Source organism: Hippocampus comes, unplaced genomic scaffold, assembly GCF_001891065.2.
Source record: "Hippocampus comes isolate QL1 unplaced genomic scaffold, H_comes_QL1_v1.1 scaffold89, whole genome shotgun sequence".
In the NCBI taxonomy this organism is placed as follows: Eukaryota; Metazoa; Chordata; class Actinopteri; order Syngnathiformes; family Syngnathidae; genus Hippocampus; species Hippocampus comes.
In genome coordinates, this window is record NW_017806077.1 from 658,820 (window position 1) to 681,916 (window position 23,097).

Consider the following 23,097-nt stretch of genomic DNA (forward strand, 5'->3'; position numbering starts at 1 on the left):
TCAAATATCTGCCTCTGCTCAAGTGAGTGGAAAAAAAACACGAGAGGAAAAAAAAATCATGTACAGAAAATGTCGAAGAATGACAAAAAAAAAAAAAAGAAGTACTTTGTGATGGGGCATAAACATCGCTTTTGTATCCGATCCAACCATCTAAATAAAAAAACAAACTCTTGGTGACATATTAATGCAATGACAATATTGGTGAGCCGTCCATAGACAAGACGTGGGAGGTGACTCACCGGCCGCAGAACCCCACCTAAAGCGGGCCACACGTGTCCACGCCAGTGTTATGATTACCCATGACGGCGCGCTGGAAATAACCTGACGGACCGGTGGGGACCAGGCGGCGGGCACGTCTCTCACAGCAGCAAGGCCCGGACCTGCTGCGGGGATCTGGGAAGGAGGCGCTCGGGGTCTTTGTAGGCGTTGGCCGGGCTGTTGAGCGCCGCGTGCACCTCGCCGTATGCCCGGCACACCAGCTCGGTGGACTGCGAGAAGATCTGCTCCCTGCCACGGGAGAACACGGCATTTCGTCAGCGTTTGCACTTTTACAAACTCGAAAGTGCCTTGAGGATTCGCATTTTCACAGATTTGTACAAATTATGATTTTTTGTGTGTGTGTGTGTGTGTGTGTGTGTGTGTGTGTGTGTGGGGGTGTGTGTGCGTGCGTGTGTGTTGTTTTTTTCTTGGTCTTCCCGTTCCCATTCATTCTCATTTCGTCCTTTTCAGAAAAAGAATCATGAATCTTTATCAGCGTGAGTTGAAAATGTTTTATTATTCCCCCCTCGCCCCTCCAAGGTATTTTAGTCGGCGCCAATGAAACTGGATTTTTGCTAGTTGCAGGACATCGCGGGAGTCCGCTCTATTTCCAAAAATTCCCCATCGTAAATTCCCATGGAGGTTTATTGGAGACTTTACGGAAATTTACCAGAAATCCTCCACCCCCTCGCAACCTCAATATGTTCGCCATCTTGCTCGAGAAGAACCCAAAAAAAAAAAGCCCATTTGCGTTATTTGTGCTTTCATGTGTTGATCAGCTCAGATGTGCGCGCCATCGAGACGATTTCAGGGAACCGCCGACGTGAGTGAGAAATGGACCAGAAGCTAATTAATGGCGTCCTGCCCATTAGGCCTGCGGCGTCCATTAATAGAGAACATTAACCTGAGGCACAGAGTGCTCCTCTCACCGACCGCACTTGCCGGTAAACGTGACTCACAGCACGCGGCGGCTGGATGGAGGCAGCTAAAAGCATATGTGCGCGCGCGCCGCCTCGGCCAGGCAAACACCAAACAACCCGGCGGCGTCGCCGCTTCCACACGGCCAATGAAAAGTCGCCGTGACGTGGAGTGGAGTGTTTTGCTGGCAGCGTGCGCCGCGCCAGGGCCCAATCGCACTTACTTGATGGCGGCGCTGAGCAGGAAGTTGAGCTGAGGCATCGCCAGGCTGTCAGGTGACGACAGGTAGCGGTCGAACTGGACCTGTTGGTGGAAGGACGACAAACGCCATTTTAGGGTTTGTGCGAGTCTTTGCGAGACAGACGAGACAGTCCTTGAGATTTTGTTGGATCGCTACCAAAGCTGCACAGACTGGACGGCGAAGAATGTTTTGTTTGAGTCATCGCATGAGGCCGCACATTGGTGACCCACGCAAAATTTGTTGGTGCCGACGTGGAATCGTTGTAAAATTCCGCCCCTTATAGCTTGTTACCTTGAGCAACGTGGAATTTGGACGGCATGTCTACTACTTCAAACGCTGCACATCAGAGAGAGAAAGGGGGAAAAAAATATCCAGTACCTCCATCAGCAAACAAAATTTCAGTCAAATTCAAAAATCAAATGAAAATTCAGCACCCGAGGCCAGATGAATTCAGCAACACGGAATTGGGTAGGCATGTCTATCCGATGTAGCCCCACCAAAAAAAATTCTCAAGAGGCCATACCCCGAAGATGCAAAGAACGTGGCCACAAACAGCGTCTCTGTAGCATGCAATTAGAATTATTTTTAGAAATCCTGCCATCTTAAACCCAACGGTCCTTCCCTCACCATAAAAACGGATCCAAGGCTGTGAAAAAGTATTTTCCCCCCCTTCCTGATTTTTGCGTTCTTTGCGGAAGGGGACAAATACTTTCTCACGGCACGGTCACTCAGCTTCTCCTTCCGGTTTTGCTGATGACGAAGGTTCCTCATGAAATGTACTCACCATGGCCGCTTTCACCGAGGAGACGTCCATGCCGGGCACGAGGGACAGAGGACCCTGACGACAACACAAAACAAGACGTGTTACACAAATTCAAAAATCACAACATGACTGGCTTATCACATGGCGGTTGTCAAGACGGGCGTTTTGTTTTGACGTAGCAGCGTCGAATGTCAGCCTCGAATACAGTCCGGGTGCCATTCTAGCGGGAACTTGGAGACGGAACATTTGACAGAAGCACCGCACATTGCAACATGATTTACCGTACGGTATATTTGTAATATGAGTCTGAATATGAATTTTCAGGTTGAAATGAGTTGGCCGATCTGGACCACATTGGGATGAAACTTGGTTTGACTTGAGATGTTCCAACCTTGCATCCGTGCAGCACTTTCCATTCAGGAAAGATTATTTATTTATTTTGTGGGGATGTAGATTTTGGGGGGAAGCAGATTATTTAACTGTATAGCTATGAAAATAAAATGAAAGGGAAGAAAACAAACATAAAATGTGCATTATTAAAATAACCCCCCCAAAAAGAACTAAAATAAATAATGAATATATAATAATCTTAGTACAATAATGACAATAATTCTGTTGTATTCATACAATTTTAAAAAGGTAAAAAAAAGGCTAATTTGTCCCAAATAAATATTAACGCATAAAAATGTAATATTTGTATCATTCAAATGATTTCTTTATTAAGGTTAATTAATAAATTAAAAATAAATAAATAAAACAGAGACTTATTATCATTCCAAAAAAAGTTACATATAAATAATAATAAATAAAAATAGCATTTGAGGACGTTTTAGCAAGTGGTCTTACTTTGGAGGAACAACATAATCAACAGCAGTCTTCTCCTCCCCGATGAGAGAAAATGACAGGGTGGAAACTTTTTACAGATAGTGAAAGTCAACCTTGAAGGCCGAGAATAGACGGTGTGCCGTGCAGACGCAGACGCAGGCACACGCACACGCACACGCGCACACACACACACACACACACACACACACACACACACACACACACACACACACACACACACACACACACACACACACACAGACTTGATCTCCTCAAACACACGCTGGACTATTTCGGGCGAGGCCACCCGGGGAGATGATGACGCTTGGCGACCGAGTTTCGTGCCGGGGAGCGGCGCTCCTGTCCCGGCGTGACCTGCGTCGTCACGACACGTAACCGCAACCATGGCCGCCGCCGTGGCCGTCGGTCAACAGTGGGCGGAGACTGTCGGACGCTTGACTTGTGTTCATAGCATCGGAAAGAAAAGCATACAAGCGCGGACGCGGGCCATATGGTCACCGTGGCGACGGCATCGTAAACAACAACGCTCGCCACGGAGGTGTTCGTGGAAATAAGTGGAATTTCAAATATCTTCGACGCGCCGCTGTTCCAGTGGCGGGTTTTGGGGATATAAACACACTGATAATCCATTTGCACAAGTGTGCACACCCTCTTACACTGCCCAAGCCTCACTGACGTCCAATGAAAAATGTGCCCTGCAGTGTGAGAAGAGGAGTGTGTTCTGGGACCTGCTTGGCGTCGTGCTGCTGGACGCAGTTGTAGATGTAGCTGAGGCCCGCTCTGGTCAGCACGTAAGAGGCCTGCTCGTTGATCAGCGTGTCAAGGTGAGCCTCGATCTGCGGAAGCGGAATAAGAAGCAGAGAGGAGTGAGCGGCTGAAGTCGAAAAGAAAAAAAAAGAAAAAAGAAAACAACAATGAGGTGCCATGGTGAGCAAATGGTCCTGGTGCCTAATGGAGCGCCGCCGGTGCCGCGTTGCATGACACAAAGGATGTGATCCAATTAGACGGATAGATGGACTGCCGTAACACGAACTCATCATGAAAATGTGAATGCACCTTGTTTTGGTTTTTTTCAGTTTCAAATTCACGTCCACAGTGCTGTAGCTTGGAGGGCCACAAAATCATTTGCTGATGATTTTCAGAACGTAGCAACTAAGACAGGTGTGCAATAAGCGTTTTTCCCCCAATCAAGATCATTTCATTTTCCAGTAACAATATAATGTCATAGTTTTTCCTTAAAATGCGACATCTGGAATCTTTTCTTCAATTACTTACAAAATACAGAAGAAAGATAGAATAAAAAATTAATTGTTCCGTCTAAACTCTCCTATTGCCATAGGCAACTATAGAACCATTTACTTATTTATTTGGGACATCAATCGAGTACAAATGCATCTGCGCAAGTGTGCTGCAGTTAGTGCAGTCACTCTCTTGTCTCTCTCCCTCTGCTCGGCGTATGCGTAACTGCTCACCCCTCCCCTCGATGCTCAGTCGAGAACGAGGAAAAAAAAGTTGCTGACCTCCCCAAATTAACTTCAAATGGTCACCTTGTTTCGCGAGCTCCACAATGAGCAAATCATGTTAAAGAAAAGTCAAAGCTCATGACCGGTGACAGACAATTTCAGCGGTGATTGAAACCTTGACTTTTTAAAACCGCAGTCACACGGGTGATGGGCCGATGCCTACCTGGAACTCAAGCATCTCCAGCCTCTTATCTGTGAACTCAAAAAGCGCCAGCGTGGTCTTCATAACGTACAGCGAGTTGACCATGTAGGTGGCCATGTCGGCCGTGCCCAGGTTACTGGCCGAGACCGTGCACAGCTGCAGGAGAGGGTCCAAAATGCACGAGAGCACCTGAGGGCGGGCGAGAAGGGGAGCACGTGAGCCATGAAGTTGATCACGGAACAGGAAGGGACGGGTGAAACCGACAAAATTGTTTACTTGGGCAAAGTCGGCCTGGCGAGCACCCACGGGGACCACGGAGGAGTCGTGAGAGGCCAGAACCTCCCTGAGGAGAGCCAACGTCTGGGTGAGGGAAGTGGTGGGGCCCAGGTCGGGAGGGGGGAGCTCCACCTACAAAAAAAAAAGAAAAAAGAAAAGAAAAAAATAGGATCCTGAAATGTCTTCGGACACGTCACTTGAAGGGAAAATAAATGATTCAGAAATAGTCGGCCACATCGCTCCAGGTGAACTTCTTTTGGCCCTCTCTAAACTTTTAAATGGCCATGACCCAACTGCTCAGCGCTTCCCTGCACAGCTCCTTGTTGTGCAACAAGTACAAAAGCATTGGACGTGCAGTCCAAAGTTCAGAGAAGGTCAAATGAAGTTCACATGTAAAAGGTGAGAGCGCCTTTTAGGTTCATCCTGAAATTTTGCACAACAGCTGAACGTCGAACTCTTTGAGAATCGCGCCTCATGGAAAATTTACTTTTTCATTTCTGGTACACAAAACACTTGCGTCTCTGTGCCTGGCCGCCCGTCAAGTATGTCATCGAACAACCGAATCAATATCTTGTAAGCTGCCCATATCTGAGAATGAGTCTGTGAGCGAGCCATTCAGAATTTTGCCCAACTGTTGCCGCCACAGTTCAATTCCTTGACCTCATATTGTTTCTCTGAAGACGATCAGACATTTTCAACAAACGGCAACATTGTGCACAAATTATCCCAAGAACAGAGGCTGCAAATGTGCGTCCTCCTCCGAGTTTTTTTTTTTTTCCGTCCGGGTGTCCCAATACTTTTCTCTTCATCTCAGTAAATCCTACACGGGTAATCTGGGAGTCAGTTGTGCTTCAAATGAAAAGGGCCGTGATTAAATCTCGCGGAAAAGGAAAAAAAAAAAAAAAAAAAAAAGGAGGCGGGCAATCTTTTGTGCACCTAATGGCCGTCATTATGAGAAGAGCGCGTTCCCGGCTGCGGCTGCAATCGACACTGAAACCCGGAGGGGGCCATCTATCGGATTAGCAGCGGGGCCACCGGGCTCATCGGCCTCGTGGCTATCGATCGGGAGCCAGCTGGACCCCCGCTACGTGGAAGAGCGCGTGCTGCCGTGCATTTGGACGGCAATTTAACCAGAACGCCAAGATGTACGCGGTGTTTTTTGGGTGGTCAGCAGGGGCCACTCGGACGCAGCGGGGCTAAATGTTTTCAAGAGGTCCAGAAATAGACAAAGTCCATGGAGGAGGGGGTGATACGCAACCTCTGCACGATCCACAGCAAAATCTCAACAACACGGATGGGACCTTGTGTGACTTAAAAAAAAAAAAACTTTTCAATGAAGCATACGTTCGTGTTTTGTAAACACTGATGACAATTTAGCCTTCAGTGAACCTTACGCTTCAGTTTCCCGTGAACCTGAGGGGGATTTCGACTCTTCTATGAGTCTATTGTACGCATTTTATGCAGTGGTTAAGTAATTGATTTCCCTGCGATGACGACTAGGAAGAGCCCAACAGCTGGCAAAGGGCTTATTATGGATTACATCCTTTAATTCGTGAGATAAAATGGTGACAAATCTGTTTTATGCGCCGTGTAATTTCCCCTCGGGAGGGCAAACGGAGGCCCCTCCTTCTTGAATTAGCCTACTTTGTCCATGAGTCTGCTTGCGTGAAGGCTCAAGCTGTTGAAGAACATCTTTTTGCTGAGCATGTGCATCTCCTCGATGGTCATGAGCAAAGCGGCCGCGCCGGTTCCCACGATGGAGCTGCCAACACACGCGAATACGACGGGGGCGTGAAGCCGTGACAAAAGGCCGAGCGGAGACAACGGACGCGGCGACAGACCTGATGGTGTGGTGGTAGAACTTGAGCAGGTTGGACAGCTTGTAAAGCAGCACCGCGCCCGGCTCGGCCACGATGACCTGCTCTATCCGAACCTGGAAAGCGTGCGAAGGTGTCGGAACACGAACGGCAACAAGGAGAGATTCGGGACTATTTTAGCTGCTCACTTTCAGAGGGCGACACACTCCTTCCGTGATGTGTCCGACCACCTCCTGCATGTTGTCCTCCACATCTGGACAAAAAAAAAAAAAAAAAAAGTGCTGCATTTAAAATCACTTCAAATGCAATTTCTGACCACACATTTAGAGTAATGTAACCCTTCATTTGGAGTCCTGGCTTTCAATGTTCATTTTTTAAATGTGTCCACCAGATGGCGCTGTATCTCCCCATTCAAAGCATGCAGCAACAAAATTGAACCGTTTACCGTTTTCGCCAACTAATTCAGCAATGATTAAAAACCTCCCCTATAATTTGTATCTGATCTCTTTTTAGAATAAAGAAAGGAAAACAATACATATATATTACATAAACTATTCCCCCCCAATAAAAAGTGGATTTGTGTAAATTTACTAGCCTTTAAAGAACACAAACATGCTATTGTATTGACTAACAAAGTGGAACGAATAGCGTCCATTTCCCACCAACTTGGGGGAAGTTGACATGTTTTTCATTCAAATGAATTTTTAACTGTTTCACAGAAATTATTTTACTTTTTTTCTCCCCCGAACAAAAGTGGATTTGTGGGAACCAAACTGGCCTTTAACAGGATTTAAAAACTAAAACAAAATTAATATTTCACATACCCTGGTTATTTCTAGCCGTAGTGGAAATCAAAGAGTGCCTTATTGAAGTGGAAAGGCAAACTCGCGTGAATTACTTTTCGACAGAGTTTTGGGTAACGGGCCAATTTTGGAGCGGCGATATTTCACCCGTCGGCGTACCCTGCAGAGTGACGCTCTTGAGCAGCGCTTCCAGGTGCTCCCTCTCGGAGGCGGTGGCTTGGTGCAGCCAGGCCAGCATGTCGCCCAAGTACCTACAAGAACGGATCATGTGAATTCAATCCCTCTTGACCGGCGGGAGGCTAATTTTAACACGTCGGGAACACAAGCGCCCGCAATCATGGGCCATCATGTTTCATTTCCCCTCCAAAGACAACAGCGCTGTATTGCTTGTTATATAATGCTCGCAAAAACAACGGGGGTGATGGAGATTGACTGTGTGTGAGTGAGTGTGTGCGCGTGCGCGTGTGCGTGTGTGCTTGCGTGCATGTGGTGAACACGGTGAGAAACAACTCAATGTTCTCAGAATTGCTGATGCCTCCGACCGACTCCTAACTAAAGGCCATTCTGCGGACCATTCCGAGAAAATCTCCCGGGAGGACGGCGCTGCGGCTAATAAGGACACGCGCTGATCCAATATCCGCCATGTGAGAGTCATTCGCCGTCAAAAGGTGGAAGCCGAACGGTCCAAACGGTCATCACGCCAACTTTACTGTTAACTCGGGGAGAACTTGGGTCAAGACCCCTTCTTAATCCAACCATCAAACATGCTGCCACTAGCATGAGCACAATGCTGTAGGACTTATTTGTTGCACATTTCAACACAAAAATATATTTGGCATGCTTCGCAAAAAGATAATCAACCAAATTCAAATGAATGACATGTCACAATAATCTATCGTTACACTGACAACGTGGCAACGGTACCGCGGATGGACATATCAATGGACTATCATTTGGAACCCCGCGGCTGAAACCAGAAGGCGGCCATCTTAGGTTGTCACTGTTACTATCAAACTTATTGGTCCAACTTAATGCCACAGAGACAGAAAATAAAGTGATAACAGCGCAGCGATAGCAAGGTATTCACGTCAAGCGGGCTTAGCATTGGCAACGCAAGATGGCCGCCGGTCGCTCCACGACTGACTGGTTGTGTGTGCTTATGATGACTCGGATTACACACGCTCACCTTGATTGACAAGTTTAATTCATGACGTGACCGCATCGCTTGCGTCTCAAATCAATGTTCCCCATTCAAAAGTATGGAAATGCCATTAAACCATTCCAGCGCCGATGACGCAACATTATTTTTTGCTGCGTGATTATTAACAAGAAAATCACTACTATACAGTATAGAATCAGCAACAAAAAAAAGAAATGAACAGTTTTTCCTGAATTGTTACATTTTCTTCACTTCATCCATATTGTTTTTTTTCTTGCCTTTTCCACTGGCCTATGCTCACTCTCAGTAGCCTCCACATCTTTCCAAGGACAGAGGTTGGCAGCTGCAAAATCATTTGAACGCCCTTGGCTGGCCTTCTAACCTTTAGTGACTCTTTCTGTTTGAGTAACAGTGCCTATCGTGCAGGCGCTAGGCTTCGCCAAGCCTAGATTCAATCAACACCATCGATAGTTGGAAATGTTGTCCAAAATCTGCAGGAAAAATGAACATTGCAAGCAAAAAAAACAAAAAAAACCCCAGCCCAACCAAGACTTGTACTTTCATTGCCAAGTAACCACATGAACTGATGGTGGTGGCCTGACGCGTTGAGGTTCATCGCTGCCATCTACTGGCGGAGTGTCAGAGCTCACTCGTAAATAATATAAAACTCCACCAAAGCTCTTGTAAGTCAAGATGCCACAGTTCAAACGCAAAATGGATGGAAGTTGGGGTTTGAATTGTGACGTCACCTCATCGGGTCATGCGAGTGCATCTCAATGGGACGGGGGGTCCCGCCCGGTCCCCCACGCGTTAGGGCATCGATGAAGCCACGCACCACCGCGCTCCTGCGCGCCGTCCCAAACTCATCCAGGGTGTACCTGCGGGCAAAAGGGATACAAAGGCCGTGTGGGAAGCGGCGGTGTTTTTCTACGCTGGAGGTCAGTTGTGAAACAAATCAGGCGCCCGAGCAGCGCTTCCACAAGGAAGCCGACGTCTGTGTGAGACTAAACACCAGATAGCGCGGAATCAAGAATACAGGAAAGGCCCGTCTGTGAGCGTGACCTTGCGCGCTCACAGTCAAAGAAGGGGGGGGGGGGGGGGGCATTGAAAATAAAATAAAAATCAAATAAATACTGGATGGGCATGTGAAATGACGTTCAAGTCATAAGTCATCTTGAGTGCAGTAAGTAACTGCATGGACAAGCGACACTAATGGACACCAAAGACCTTTTTGAAACCTTTCCAAGGACACTTTCAAGCACTTTTCCTGCAATTTCAAGTCCAATGGAGTACTTGACATCATTTCCTTGCAGATAAAAAGCAATTACGCCTTGGCCCTCAAAGCTATTTTTAACAGGGAGCCTTGAAAATGATCAGCACAACTTCATCTTAAAACAGACGCTTTGCATTTTGCACAGCAGGAGTTCGTCTCAAAGCCCGGCCCTGGAATGTTGTCCAAAATGGCTGCTTCAAAGCAAAACGGTCACCGTCCCGTTAACTTGCGGACATGTCCATTCAGTCCTATGGACGCGCACCAAATATCAGGTGGATCAATGAAATTTGAGGGAGGTGTGTACAGAATCTCGAGAACACCAACATTTGTGGGAATGGGTGTCACCTTTTTTTTTTTTTTTTAATCTGTAGGCATTTTCGCAAATACCACATGGCCTGATTAGTTTATTTCATCCGACGTAAATAATTATATAATTCTATGATCGAATATGACATGTAAAACGGAGGTGCATTTATTGCCTGTTTGTGTGTGTGTATGTGTTGTTAAATGAGTGTAAAACTGCCTTTGACTTTACATGTTGCAGCAGCTCCCACCGAAAAGCAATGTGAATTCCACCCAGTCAATCAAAGTTCTCAGCCGGTTGACATGTGGAGCTGCACTTCCCCCTAGTGCTGGTTTTAGACGGAGCAACACGGCCATCATGCAGTGCTTTGTGTGTGTGTGTGTGTGTGTGTGTGTGTGTGTGTGTGTGTGTGTGTTACTTGTAAAGGACAGGCCGGTCCTGTAGGGCCTCCATGGCTTGAGTCAATATGGGGCTGATATCGCACATCTCCTGGGTTAATCCTCTGCATTCATCTGGGGACAACGTACGGAAAATGCAACTTTATTCTCTGGTCTTCTTTTCCCTTTCTGTATTGTGCGTGTATGACATTTTTACATTGACTTCAAATGTGAAACGAAGGCGTCCTTACACGCTTGCACACCGGCATGACATCGAGTGACACGCGCACACGTCACGCGGCAGTGCTAGCATCTTTTCATCATCTCATATCGACAGAGCAGCGATACGGGAGGAGGTAGAAATATGTTGCGGAAACGAAGCGACGCTTTCCAATCTTTTCGTTTCATGGCGTCCGATGAAGATGACGTCACATCACTGCCGCGCGAAAAATAAATGTAACGCTTGCGTCGCTGAATTCATTCGATCATCACAAATGTCAACATTGTGCTTCATGTTTCGAGTGGGATGAAAGTCAAATGTAAAGTCAACACTGTTACTCAGAACAATGCAGATTCATGGAGCGCTATCGTCAGGAGTCTCCCTCCCAAGCACTCTCAAACGCCCGCGTAGGGGGTGCATGTTGGGCTTTTGATGACGTACGGGTCAGATGACGCATTCACTCGCTTATTGTGGAACAGTGTCTACTCCACGGATGGCCGCTGTTTTAAATTGCAATCCGGGTATGAAGTATTCATGGCATCGCGAGGTCGTGGCGTTCCGGACTTACTCTGTGCCCAGCGGTAGAGTTGCTCGTACGCCGCCTCCTGCAACACGGCCATCTGCTCCATGATCTCCAGCCTACATGACATTTAGGTTACAATCGCACTTCAGCGGCAGCGAGGTGGTGGTGTCCAATAAACAGGCCGGCCGTTACCCTGCAGTCTGCTGGTTGGTCCGCAACAGTATTTTAACATCCTCGTGGATTTGCTTCACTCGACTCAGAGCTTTGAAGAAATCCTGCAAAAATAAACAAACAAATAAATAAATAAACTAAATAAAGCACACATCAACCGAACACGGACTAAAAACAAACTCATGTACACATACTGTATACCAAGTTAACATCTTAACTGAATGTGCAACAGTCAAACACCAGTCAAGCATCCTTTCGGCATTAAAAGTCGCCTCCAGATTGGCGAGTGTTCTGTTGTACGTTACGTCTACGGAGGCGGTGCCTGAGCCCAACTAGCTGCTGACCGCAGACGTTTGCGAACGGAAATGGTAAACACAGCCCTCAGCGCGGGACAATCCCTCACTGAGAAGTCTAAAAATGAATCTACCTCTGAAATGGGCGCATCTCTGGCCCCGCGCAGTGTGCTCATCTCCTCACTGGACAGCTGGAACTTGGCCAGGAAGGCCTGCGCCACCTGGGCCCTGACCTCGAGACGGCGGCTGAAGGAGAAATCAGATCCGTTTTCATTAACACACTCGTTTCAGCTATTTCTAATCCACAGTCTCATTACACATCTTTAATCCAGACGCATTTCCCCTTCTCGCTCTCCCATTGTGAATTGCGATGAATGGCTTTCTTGCATTATTCAGAGTGTGCTTGCTTGCCTGCCAGGCTGTTAAATTGGTGCAAAATTACTAGCTTTCATCAAAAAAAAACCCAAAAAACACAAATAGAGGACAGCTCAGAGTGTGCAGGCGTGTCATCCATCCAGCAGGTGGCAGTCACACGCCTAAAAAAAATAAATGCGTGAGGTGGCGGGGACCCATAAATGACAGAGAGTGACAGAAAGAATTTAGTGGGTGGTGTTTGGAGAGCAGTGGCATTGTTATCATTGTGTCTCTGCGGGATGATAGTCTCCATGGTAACAGGCCGAATCACACTGGCAACTCGGGGTCAGGACTCCCTCCGTCCAGATCCAACCGGGTTGGATCAGTAAATCACGATCCGCTTTTCAAAGTGGGGAGGGGAAGCCAGGTCACTCAAAATTCATACTCAGGGACTGTCTGCGCTTCCATTTGTTGATCTATATATAAACTGCCCAAATAAGAAATCATGGAAATGGAATTAAAGAGCACCGCTGGTCAAACTTCATCACTTGTATATACTACCGAGCCACAGAAATGACGTTTTTTGTGTGTGTGTGTGTGTGTGTGTGTGTGTGTGTGTGTGTGTGTGTGTGTGTGTGTGTGTGTGAAAAAGACAAAACAAATTTTTGTGTGTGTGTGTGTGTGTGTGTGTGTGTGTGTGTGTGTGTGTGTGTGTGTGTGTGTGAACAAAGCAGAACAAATAACATGAGCATAAAATGCTAATTTGTGTGCACAAAATAAAACAAGATTTAAAGATTTAAAGCCAAGACCTGCATGAACAAAAATGTTTACATTTGGCCGTGTTCCACGTTGAAAGTCAATTTCCTGTTTCAATTCAACTTCCATGCTCCATCATAAACACTGTATACAGAGCCCCCCCCCCAAAAAAAAAAATGTGTGGGGGAGAGAGGGAGGGGGGAACCCATTTGTTAACATGCTATTCTACTGCATTTTCTATGAGGTATGCATACAATATGCTAGACCAACATGTTCATTCCTCAAATGTAGCCATGCGAGCATTTTTCAAAAGCAACTCTGTCTCAGCCATCCTTATCCTCACACGACACCAGCGACTTCTGTATATTTTTTTTAGATTCTTGAAATGCAAATGTGCGCACGGATCTCAATGAATGATTCATTCCGTGGTGAAAAGCTGCACACAGGAACAGGAACAAAAACACCAGGTTCACAAGCCTGAGTCAGGTGTTGAGGAAAGAAGGTCTAAAATAAACGACTTTGTCTCGGCCTGGCTGGTCCGCACCTTCATTCCGTCTAGGTCTGCTGAGAGACACGTGTGAAAATTGACCGAAGGGGACACCAATCTCTCAAGAAAGTGAGAAGACCCAAAGCATTTCCCTGAGGAGCTCCACTCCAAATTGTGTCTGATGATTACATTTGGAGCGGATGTTGGCAGCGTTGCAAAATCAGATTTGAGAACCACTCAAAACAACTACTGGAAGTGACAACTGAATGCAACCTGGAGTTGATCCCTACTTTTCACTCTTCTGGGAACACTTTGAACAAGATACCAGAGTCTGTGAGATATTTTGGCCAGTCATGGTGTGCTGCGAGACCTGATAGGTATTCTTACTAAAATGACAAGCACAATCCAGATTTTTTTTCGAAAAGCTATGAGGACCTCAAACATTTCCCTGAGGGACTACACTCCAGACACTGTCTGGCACCACGTTCTTGCAACAAGGGTGTTGAGTGTTTTAATATGAAACTACAGTGGACCTACAGCATTTCCCTGAGGCGTGCCACTCTAAACTGAGACCGGCTGGGACTTAAGTATGGAAATTGGAAGTGCTGTTCTGCAAAAATCTTAGCGCAGGCCATTGAGCAAACTTGAGGCAGCAGATGTGTCAGTTTCGCTGAGCTTTACCCGTACCACAGGACAAAAGAATTGGGACAGTCCACCTACAGGAACACAATTTGGAGTTGTTCCCTCCATCGGCAGGCTCACTACGAGACTTTTGGAGCGTGTCTGTGGAAAATTGAGCCCAGTTGTGAGGTCAGAGGTCAATCTTGTGAGACACGTAGGGCCCAAATATCTTGGTATCATGAGGAATTAAGATTCAGTGGGAACCAGGGGACCTACCCCTGATTGATGAATTGATTGATAAACGGTTCTCCAAAGACTTTAGTGTGCAGTTCCTTCCGGAGGTGAACCAGGAACACCATCGCGAGGCAACATCATGCCACCTGAGTGCCAAGTAATACACAGGATGAGCTCACCAAAGTTCCAGACTACTTCACGTGCAATCGCGATGTCACGTGACGCTGCGGCGATGACATTCCACAATGCAATCCGACAAAGGGCAAACGACGGTTATTTTGCGGTCACTCCGTCTCGTTTCGCCAGCTTGGGCTTGCCCCCTTGCCTGACAAGCCGATAGATTTTATCTCTCCAGGCGCGACAATGACTGAAGCTGTACCATACAATCCCGTTAATGGCTCTGTCACACCGAAACACTCACGTTACCGGCGAAGACTCAATCTCGCTAAGAGACCAGTTAATAGTACGGACCAGAACATAAGGAGTCCATTTTTGGGGGGGGGGGGGGGGCATGATTTTCATATGGCATGATGAAGGGTTTATTATCCACTCAAATGGACAATCTGAGGATGTTAAGTACAAGGATACAACTCATGTGCTGCACTCAAGGGAAGTAGGTCGCACTTTGCAGCTTTTATTCATTTATTTCATTAATTTAAGTTTGAGTTTGAAATAATATTTAGGGGGATAATACTTTGGGTCGTTTTAGAGTTTAAACTATGAACAAAGGCAATTCTATTCTAAATGCTGTTTATGGAGGGGCAACAGGCCTCCTTTCGAAGTGTGCAGCACACAATGGAGAAAATATTTGACTCGTTCGTCATTTCAGCTCCGACGCCTTTGGCTCAGCCTGCGGTCGTGTCGGGAGTCGCTGGGGCATGTTCTGCATGACGATGTGAATGTAAAAAAAAAAAAAAAAAAAAAAAGACGCGGAAAAAGAGGACAATTGAAATGAAAAAAAAAAAAAAAAAAAAAAAAGAGCCGCGGTGCGGCCCAGGTGGTTTGTTTCATTGGTGCTGACAGCGTCTTTTGGCAAGGGGATGCACCTCCGTGTGTAAGGATGACAAAAGAACACCGGCGGGCAAACACAGCCCCCCCCCACCCTCCTTTAGACTGGTGGCCCAGCGCCTTTGCTCGTGCAATCTGCCGCTCCTTTCCGTTTCATTAGAGCTGACAAATGACACGGTGCCGCCGGCTGATAAGATAGCCAGCTACTCTGGGGGGAGGTGACGGGGGACGGGCCTGCTGGGTAAACACGCATCACCGGGATCCACGGAGCGGGTCGCGCTCTCCCCGGCCCGGCTCAGATTGAGAGATTATGCGGCAAAATCTAGCTATTATGCGGAAGAAAATGAGAAAGGACGGCGGCGGTGGCGCACACAACAAAAATCACTCGCGACAAGGTCGAATTCCACCGCGTTGTCCTGTCTGGCTGGGAGGTTAGTGCAGCTTTCTGTATGAAATTGTTACAGAATGCGAAGATGCGGCGCCAAAAGGGTGGGAGGGAAATAAACTACAAATACGTTTCTCATATATTTCATCGTTATATACTGTTTGCTTGACATTTGGTCGGTTTTGCCGTTTGACGGCGGCTCTTTGGGTTTACTCCAGAAGGGGTGCTAAGTGGAAGTGCTCCATGGATAGAACCTGAGCCGTGACAGTTGGATGTGACGTTGGCCACTTGGGGCGCCGTAATCATGTGCCCCACCGTGGCCCTTTCTCTTTGCACTGCATCTTTTAACAAGTGCGTCATATAGCGCAATATCCATATAGTTTAAACATACTTTCATTTTATGATGGGCACTTTGTTTGTATTTTTTGCATTCAAAGACAGTAATGTGGCGAGCATTAGCATCAACATTTTGTCGCGTCATATGGAGACATCCACGCAAAAAAGAAAGCTCTCCTTGCCCACAATGTGGGAGCATTACTGTATCTGAATTGCTGCATTTTTCTTTAAATTCATTTTGAATTCTCCGAATTTTGCAACCCCGGTTAAGATAAAGGGCGTACTCGTAACCAACTTAAACCGAGATGAAATAATTGCTGAAACAGCTTTCTGAAGTCTAATCTTATATCGGTCTTTGTACTTCTACTTCAGTACAGAGTGCCAGTAGTGTATTCCCACTGGCCATTTCAATTCGGCATCAAGCTACAGTCTGTATCCAAACTGAGCCTTCATCCCTCCTTTGATTGACATGTCCGTCCTTTTCGCTTTAGTCAAGCAGGCATTCGGGGAATTGCTGCTGCTGGTACATCACAGCCGCTGTCACCGCTGCCTTTTGTTGCCAAAAACACGGACGAGTTGGCGTCAAGGTCACTGAGCACGGAGGTCACCGCCACGCATGCAAATGAGGCCTGGCTGCAGCTTGCAGCCAACCGCAGGCAAGGTTAGAGGAGCTTTTGGTTGAAAAGATGGATCAAAGCCAGTCGTCGGCGCCATTTGTTGGTGCCACGCTAGCTTTTAGAGGCAAAGAATAGCTGACGAATGAATGATGAATAAACAGGCAACTTGACATATGAACGCACAAGTGGGAAAAAAAGTGGGAAAGATTAACAAATTACCATATTTTTCGGACTGTAACTCATAAATAAATTCTTTTTTTTATTTTTTTTATGGTTTGGTTGGTCGCGCAATTTATAAGTCAAGGAAAGACTTGACTTTGACTTGGCATTCAGAAGATTCAATTAGACTTAAAATCGAACTGACGTGGTAAGTCCTGCCAAAACAGCGTGATTTTTTTTTCTTCTTTTGAAACAAATGTCCTTGTTTTGGTGCCGTGCGCAGAAACCTGGCAACCTACCAGTAGGCTAGGATACAGTGCAGAGGCCAACTCACTGGCAGATTCAAAGATTATTACATTTGGAATCAGGGACAACCAAGGACAAGGAGCGGTTGGCACATTTGACTTACAATTCTGAGGTGGAGCTTGCATTTTTTTTTTTTTTTTTTACGGGCGACCAAAGCTACACACGACACCTGCCACTATAATGAGAAGTGCTCTCGAAAATGGATGCACGGATAAGAATGAGTGAATGCTCACTTTTCTCCTTGAAGCTTGTTGGTTTTCACAATCAAGTCTTGAGTTTGCTCCTTAGCGGCCTGTCAAACCAAAAAAAAACAAGAGTCACAAATGCACATGATTTAAAATGACTCATAATTGAACAAAATGCCAAGTTAATGCATTTTACTGCACCTTTAGCCTGCTGGTCATCTCCGCACAGCAGGTGCTCATGGCCTGAACGTCCTCGTGAACACTCTCGAGCTCCTGTGGAAAGAAATGAGGAAAAGGTTTTTTTCCCCCCACCACTCCCAATGCTTCAAACACATCCTAAGCGTCTTTTACCTCCTTGACTTCTTTGAATATCCGCGCAAAGTCCTCGTTGATGGCCAGGCTCCTTCGCTCTATGTCACCGCGCAGGTTCCTGCGTGTACGCAGGCTGTTCTCAGTGAAGAACTCCGACAGGGCCGTAAGAGCCTCCAGCATCTCCTGCAAACGTGACACAAACACAGGATGATCCAAATGGAAAATGACAGAAACTGACATAATACACCCAACGTAATGTATGAATGCTTTAAAAACCCCCATGTATTTTCCACACCACTTGTCCTCATTATGGTTGCGGATGAGCTGTGGACTGGTCGCCAGGTCATGCAGACACAAGTAACCACAAATTATATATGAGTAGTAGGATGGCGCGCGTGACACAATCAACTAATCCCTCGTGCTGCGGTCAATGACTGACATGGTGACTATGTGATGTCAACAACCAATTATAAAATGATGACCTCGAGTGACCAGAGTAAAATGACAAAAACAACTAATTGCTGATGTTGTGTGGAATGACTGACCTGTAGACGAGATGTTTCCCATGAGAAACGCTTTACAAGTTTTGGTGCGAAAAATTAAGTACAACTGCGGTGTGAGTACATATAAAATACAAAACAAACCTTTCTGTTGTGTATTTTCGCGCTATAGTGGCGTTACAAAATGCGGAAAGGTGACGCGTCGCGTGCCCCAGTGAGCTTGCCGGACAACCGCAGTAGATTCAGTGACGTGAGCATATTGGGGAAAGAAAATGACAATGTAACTCTGATAAACTCGACCAAACTCGTTCACTAAAAGTACCGAAAGTGACAAATGTTCAAGCAGAACTCGGAAGAGAAAAACAAGAAAGAAAACCAACTCAGATGGTCTGGAAAAGTGACGCGATGGTCGTCTTACAACAATGAATGTGCAAACTAGCGATTTATCTTAAATGTTGCAGTTTTGACCACTGGTGAATTGAAACTGAAAACAACACGATGTTCTGCTCCCATTGTGCGTACCGTAACCTCAAATGCACGCTCTAAACAGACCATCCCTGCACTGCGAGCTCGCTTAGCAGTCGACCAGAAGCTATGTTGCATTGAGAGTGACTGTTACCTTGTCATTGTCAAGCCGAGTTTCCAAAATTTTATTCAGCTTCCTCGACAGCGGGTTGTTGGGCTGAGACGTCGCGTTTGTATTCTGTAACAAAGCAGCAGTAGAGGAGCTGTCGGCTGCTGATTCTACCTTAGCGTCAGCCATCGCACATTATCGAGCGTCCTTCTTTCCACGTCAACTGCTTTTTGTTTTGGTCCGTGCGGGATCAACGTCCGGTCGGTGTGTGAGGGGAAACAAAGGGTAGAAAAAAGAAAGGTTCCGCCTCACGATAAATGATTTTGTGTCCCCTTTCAAAAGTGACAATTCGCTTTGTATTACAATACTGTGTCAAAAATATATTGTTAATTATTCTGATATTAAATGTTTTTGAATGCATTATATATTAAAAAAAAACGTTTTTGGAAAGCTAATTATCCAAAAAAATCTCATATGATTAAAATAATTTTATTCAGTTTCCTGGATTTGACGATACCATCCCTAAAACATTTCTATTGTTTAGTAAACAATAGAAATGTATTGTTTAGTAAACAATGGAAATGTTTTCGTTAATGACACTTTCAATACTGCAAAAATACATTCAATTAATCCGGTTAAACCAAAACAGATTACCATTCCTGAATTGATTTCTATTTTTTAATCTGCAAATGGCCACATGCTGAGTTAATCTGAACACAAAATTTTGCTGGTATTCATATTCAATCCAAATGACTAGATGGATTGTTTATTAATATTATATAATGCTGTGACATAACAGAGAGGTAATCCACTGTGCTTTATACAAAGAAGATTGAAGTATTACGGATACAATGTCGCAATAACGGCAACACCGTTCATTTTAACAAAACAAGGGTGGGAATGGAGCGCAAAAGTGCATTTCACGAAGTGTCCTTGAACGCCTCGTGGCGCGTTCAGCGACCGCCAGTTGCGGCTGTCCCGGCCCCTGGGTGGGGATTGGCGTGATTGATGGTCACATCGAGAGGCGCGTACGTTCGCTCGTTCCCCCGCTATCTCCGCGCGTTTGTCACTCGGTCCGGCGTCTTTCCCCACGCGAACACGCAGCCGTGCATTTTAATCGGTCACCCGCTCGTCGTCCGACGTATCGATGAGGACGAAGTGACCTGTGCAAATCTTCGAAGGAATTTCTTTTTCTTTTCTTGTTTTTCGTGGATTGTGGAAAAGTTTCCAGCGACAGCAGCTGGAGTCCGTGGCTGGGGAAGAAGCCGCTGCGAGAGGCGCACTTGATTCCGGAGCTCTCGCAATATGTAAGCCGAAGGAAGTCTTTTTCAAATCTTTATCATTAACATTCCAACGGTGTGAGCACTGCGATAAGTCAGCGCTGAATCACTTCCCGCAGGGAATGGTATGTGTGTGTGCGTGTCTATGTGCGGTGCGCGGCAGCGCGAAGAGAACGTCCACTTGATACATTGTAAACTGTTTTTTTTTTTTATGCAACTTTCAGGTCAACAAACATCTTATTTTCGTTTTGCGAACACTGGAGAGAATGTTGGAATATTTCAAGTAGTGCTTTCACGGCGGATTATTTTGAATTTACTAAGCTTGCTTGCACTCATAAAGTGAATGTGTGAACAATAATGGTGACGTTTCTTTAGAATTGATTGGCAGAGAAGGACAATATCGGAAATTGCTGCGTGCTAATCTAATATGTATTGAATGCAAGAGCGGAAGATCAATGTTAAAAACAAATATAACCACAGAAAAAGACTTTTTTTAAAGCCTGACAAAAAGTAACACACACACACACACACACACACACACACACACACACACACACATAAATAAGCACAAGTACATTTCATCTGATGTTCATTTCGTAGACGTAGCCGAGAGAGAGTGAGGGCTGCGCTGCTGTGGGAATGCTCACAGCCAAATTTAATCTTGGCCAATTAAAACATCTCATCACATTCCCTGTAAATATCACATACCTAAGTCTTGAAATGGCGGCGCACATACCTGCACTGTGAAGTCGGCACTTGGATCCGGTCGCGTACAGAAACTGTATAAAACTGCTTTTTTTCTCCTTCTCGCTATCAGGAGGTGAAGACGTCTCACCTGAGCGACACGCCATCTTCCCTCAACGCCTCCCTCCCGCAACTCGGTCCCACCACCAGTTTGCCCTCGCGTCTGACCCCGCATGGCGTCCAGTCTGACGTGCGCCGGCGCGGTGTCGGCGCTGCTGTCCCTGCTGTGCGCCGCCGCGTCCTGCGTGGGCTTCTTCATGCCCTACTGGCTCCTGGGCATGCAGATGGACAAGCCGGTGTCTTTCGGGACCTTCCGTCGCTGTTCGTACCCCGTGCGCGATGAGGAGCGCCAGGCCACCGTCATGCTGGAGCAGTGCGGCCGTTACGCCTCCTTCCACGGCATCCCCAGCCTGGAGTGGCGCATCTGCACGCTGGTGACGGGCGTGGGCTGCGGCCTCCTCCTCTTGGTGGCGCTGACCGCTCTAATGGGCTGCTGCATCTCCGAGCTCATCTCGCGTACGATTGGTCGCGTGGCCGGGGGCATTCAGTTTGTCGGAGGTAAGTGTGTTGGGATCGGGACACTTTGAGTTGCTTTTCCCACTGCTGGCGGAAGAAACGGAAAGGAAATTCTATTCGGAAGTTTTTGGACAAAAACATTGGGACTCAGTCATTGATGACTGGCATGAAAAGTGGACTGATCAATGACAAGTGACATGTCCAACCGATCAAAGGTACGCCTTGGTCAGTCAACCTTTCAGTCATTCCTTGAAGCCCCGGTGATTGGTCTATTGGTCTGCGTAAAATGTCTTTCATTTCACATACCACCAGTGATTGGTTGTTTTTTTCACCTTTCATTGGTCAGTCTACACATCAGTCATGACAAGTAGCACCGGTGCTGATTGATAACAGGCCATTGACATGCGATCGGTCACTGCTGCTAAGTCTAACGATTGACATGTTGACTAAACACTGATTTAGTTGTGGACTGAACAATGCCCAACCTGTAGACTGGCCATTGTGTTTGTAAAAAAAAAAATAATAATAATAATTACATCCCAGTCACAGTATTGAGTAAAAAAAAAAAAAAATCGCAATGATCTCATTCTTCAAAATCATTGAGTCCTCTTGTGTACGATTGTGCCATGAATCACATGTAGACGCACCAATGAGCGCCATGTGGCGGAATGCTGTGTTTCGCTCGCATTGTGTGCCTCAAAAGCAGCTGACTTGTCACTCGCTGTGTTTTTTTCGCCGCTATGTGCATGTGCCGCAGACGTGCCGGCCTGGCACTCGTTCAAAAATGTTGTTTTCACTTCAAGTGGTGTGCAGAAGCGTCATGTGGAAAGCAAGACCACGCTTTTCCTTCAGAGGCCTCACTTGAGCTCTCCTGCTATGAAAGCATCTTTTTTGCCAGTTTGATCATTGCCCGCTCGCTCCTGCGTGCGCTTTTGTTGACGTCTGTCGGGCGTCTTCATGCACACGTGTGCCAGCGGCTCCCGAGGGCCGGCCTTCAGCCAGGGCTTTGTGGCCTACTTTAAGATGCCGCAGCCTTCTCATTAACCGGGCGACGCTGGCATTCTTGCGGCGGGCCAGCGCTGCTATTTGCAATCCCCGTCACGCTGCTCGGCTTGGAATAGTGACAGCCAGGCAGGTTGCGGATGGATTTGACGGAGCCTGCGGATGGGGATGAGGATAAGGACCACTGTTAAAAAAAAAAAAAAAAGACTTGCTTGCATCACCCGAGCGCAACAACAAATCACACTCTTGACTCGGTAACATGAAATACCAAAAAGAGTAGGTGACACGATTGCGTTGATTGACATGCGGACTGACCAATGAAAAGTGCTCACGCCGAAGAAAATGGTGGACGAGGCGCCAGTCAGACTGCTTTAGACAAGGGTTGAACTACTTTTGGTGGTGAACTGTTTTCATTGTAGTTAGCTTTTGTTTTCCTTTTGATTCTTTTTCCTTTTTAATTCAGTTGGTTTTAATTCATTTTTAGAAACAGGTTTGTTAGTTTTGATTAGTTTTTTGAAAATGCTCCATTTTAGTTGACAACAGTAACAAAATACGGACCACGCAAGCTCATGAATGATATTAATTGACAGAGACAAAAACAGTGCAACGATTGCAGTTCGTTTTATAAAAGTACGATGTTTCAGTCAATTTGAATTAGTTTTTTTTTTTTTAAGTTAAATGAAAATGTTTTTTCAACTCTAATAACCTTGCTGTAGATGAGAAAAGTAAATGAAATGGAACCTCGCTTTCATGTGAGGAAAGCTCGTTTCAAGATCAAAACTTGCTATTTTCAGTTAGCGGATTAAAAAAAAAA

General features: G+C 46.2%; 2 protein-coding genes across 2 annotated transcripts; one reads left to right on the plus strand and one right to left on the minus strand.

The window, feature by feature from the left end:
- Positions 1-84: 84 nt before the first annotated feature.
- cog6 (component of oligomeric golgi complex 6) lies at positions 85-19,008 on the minus strand. The gene is made up of 19 exons (XM_019894684.1): positions 18,787-19,008; positions 17,707-17,850; positions 17,557-17,628; positions 17,404-17,462; positions 12,042-12,153; positions 11,636-11,718; positions 11,489-11,559; positions 10,742-10,835; positions 9,496-9,624; positions 7,747-7,838; positions 6,973-7,037; positions 6,809-6,900; positions 6,612-6,729; positions 4,968-5,099; positions 4,713-4,880; positions 3,755-3,862; positions 2,202-2,255; positions 1,400-1,479; positions 85-507 (listed from the first exon to the last, which is right to left on the minus strand). Exons 1-19 carry the CDS (start codon positions 18,928-18,930, stop codon positions 360-362), a joined length of 1,965 nt encoding a protein of 654 aa, XP_019750243.1. The 5' UTR covers positions 18,931-19,008; the 3' UTR covers positions 85-359.
- Positions 19,009-19,650: 642 nt separating this feature from the next.
- On the plus strand, positions 19,651-21,467 carry LOC109530766 (lipoma HMGIC fusion partner homolog). Its single transcript, XM_074895043.1, has 2 exons — positions 19,651-20,048; positions 20,839-21,467. Exon 2 carries the CDS (start codon positions 20,939-20,941, stop codon positions 21,350-21,352), a length of 414 nt encoding a protein of 137 aa, XP_074751144.1. The 5' UTR covers positions 19,651-20,048; positions 20,839-20,938; the 3' UTR covers positions 21,353-21,467.
- Positions 21,468-23,097: the final 1,630 nt, after the last annotated feature.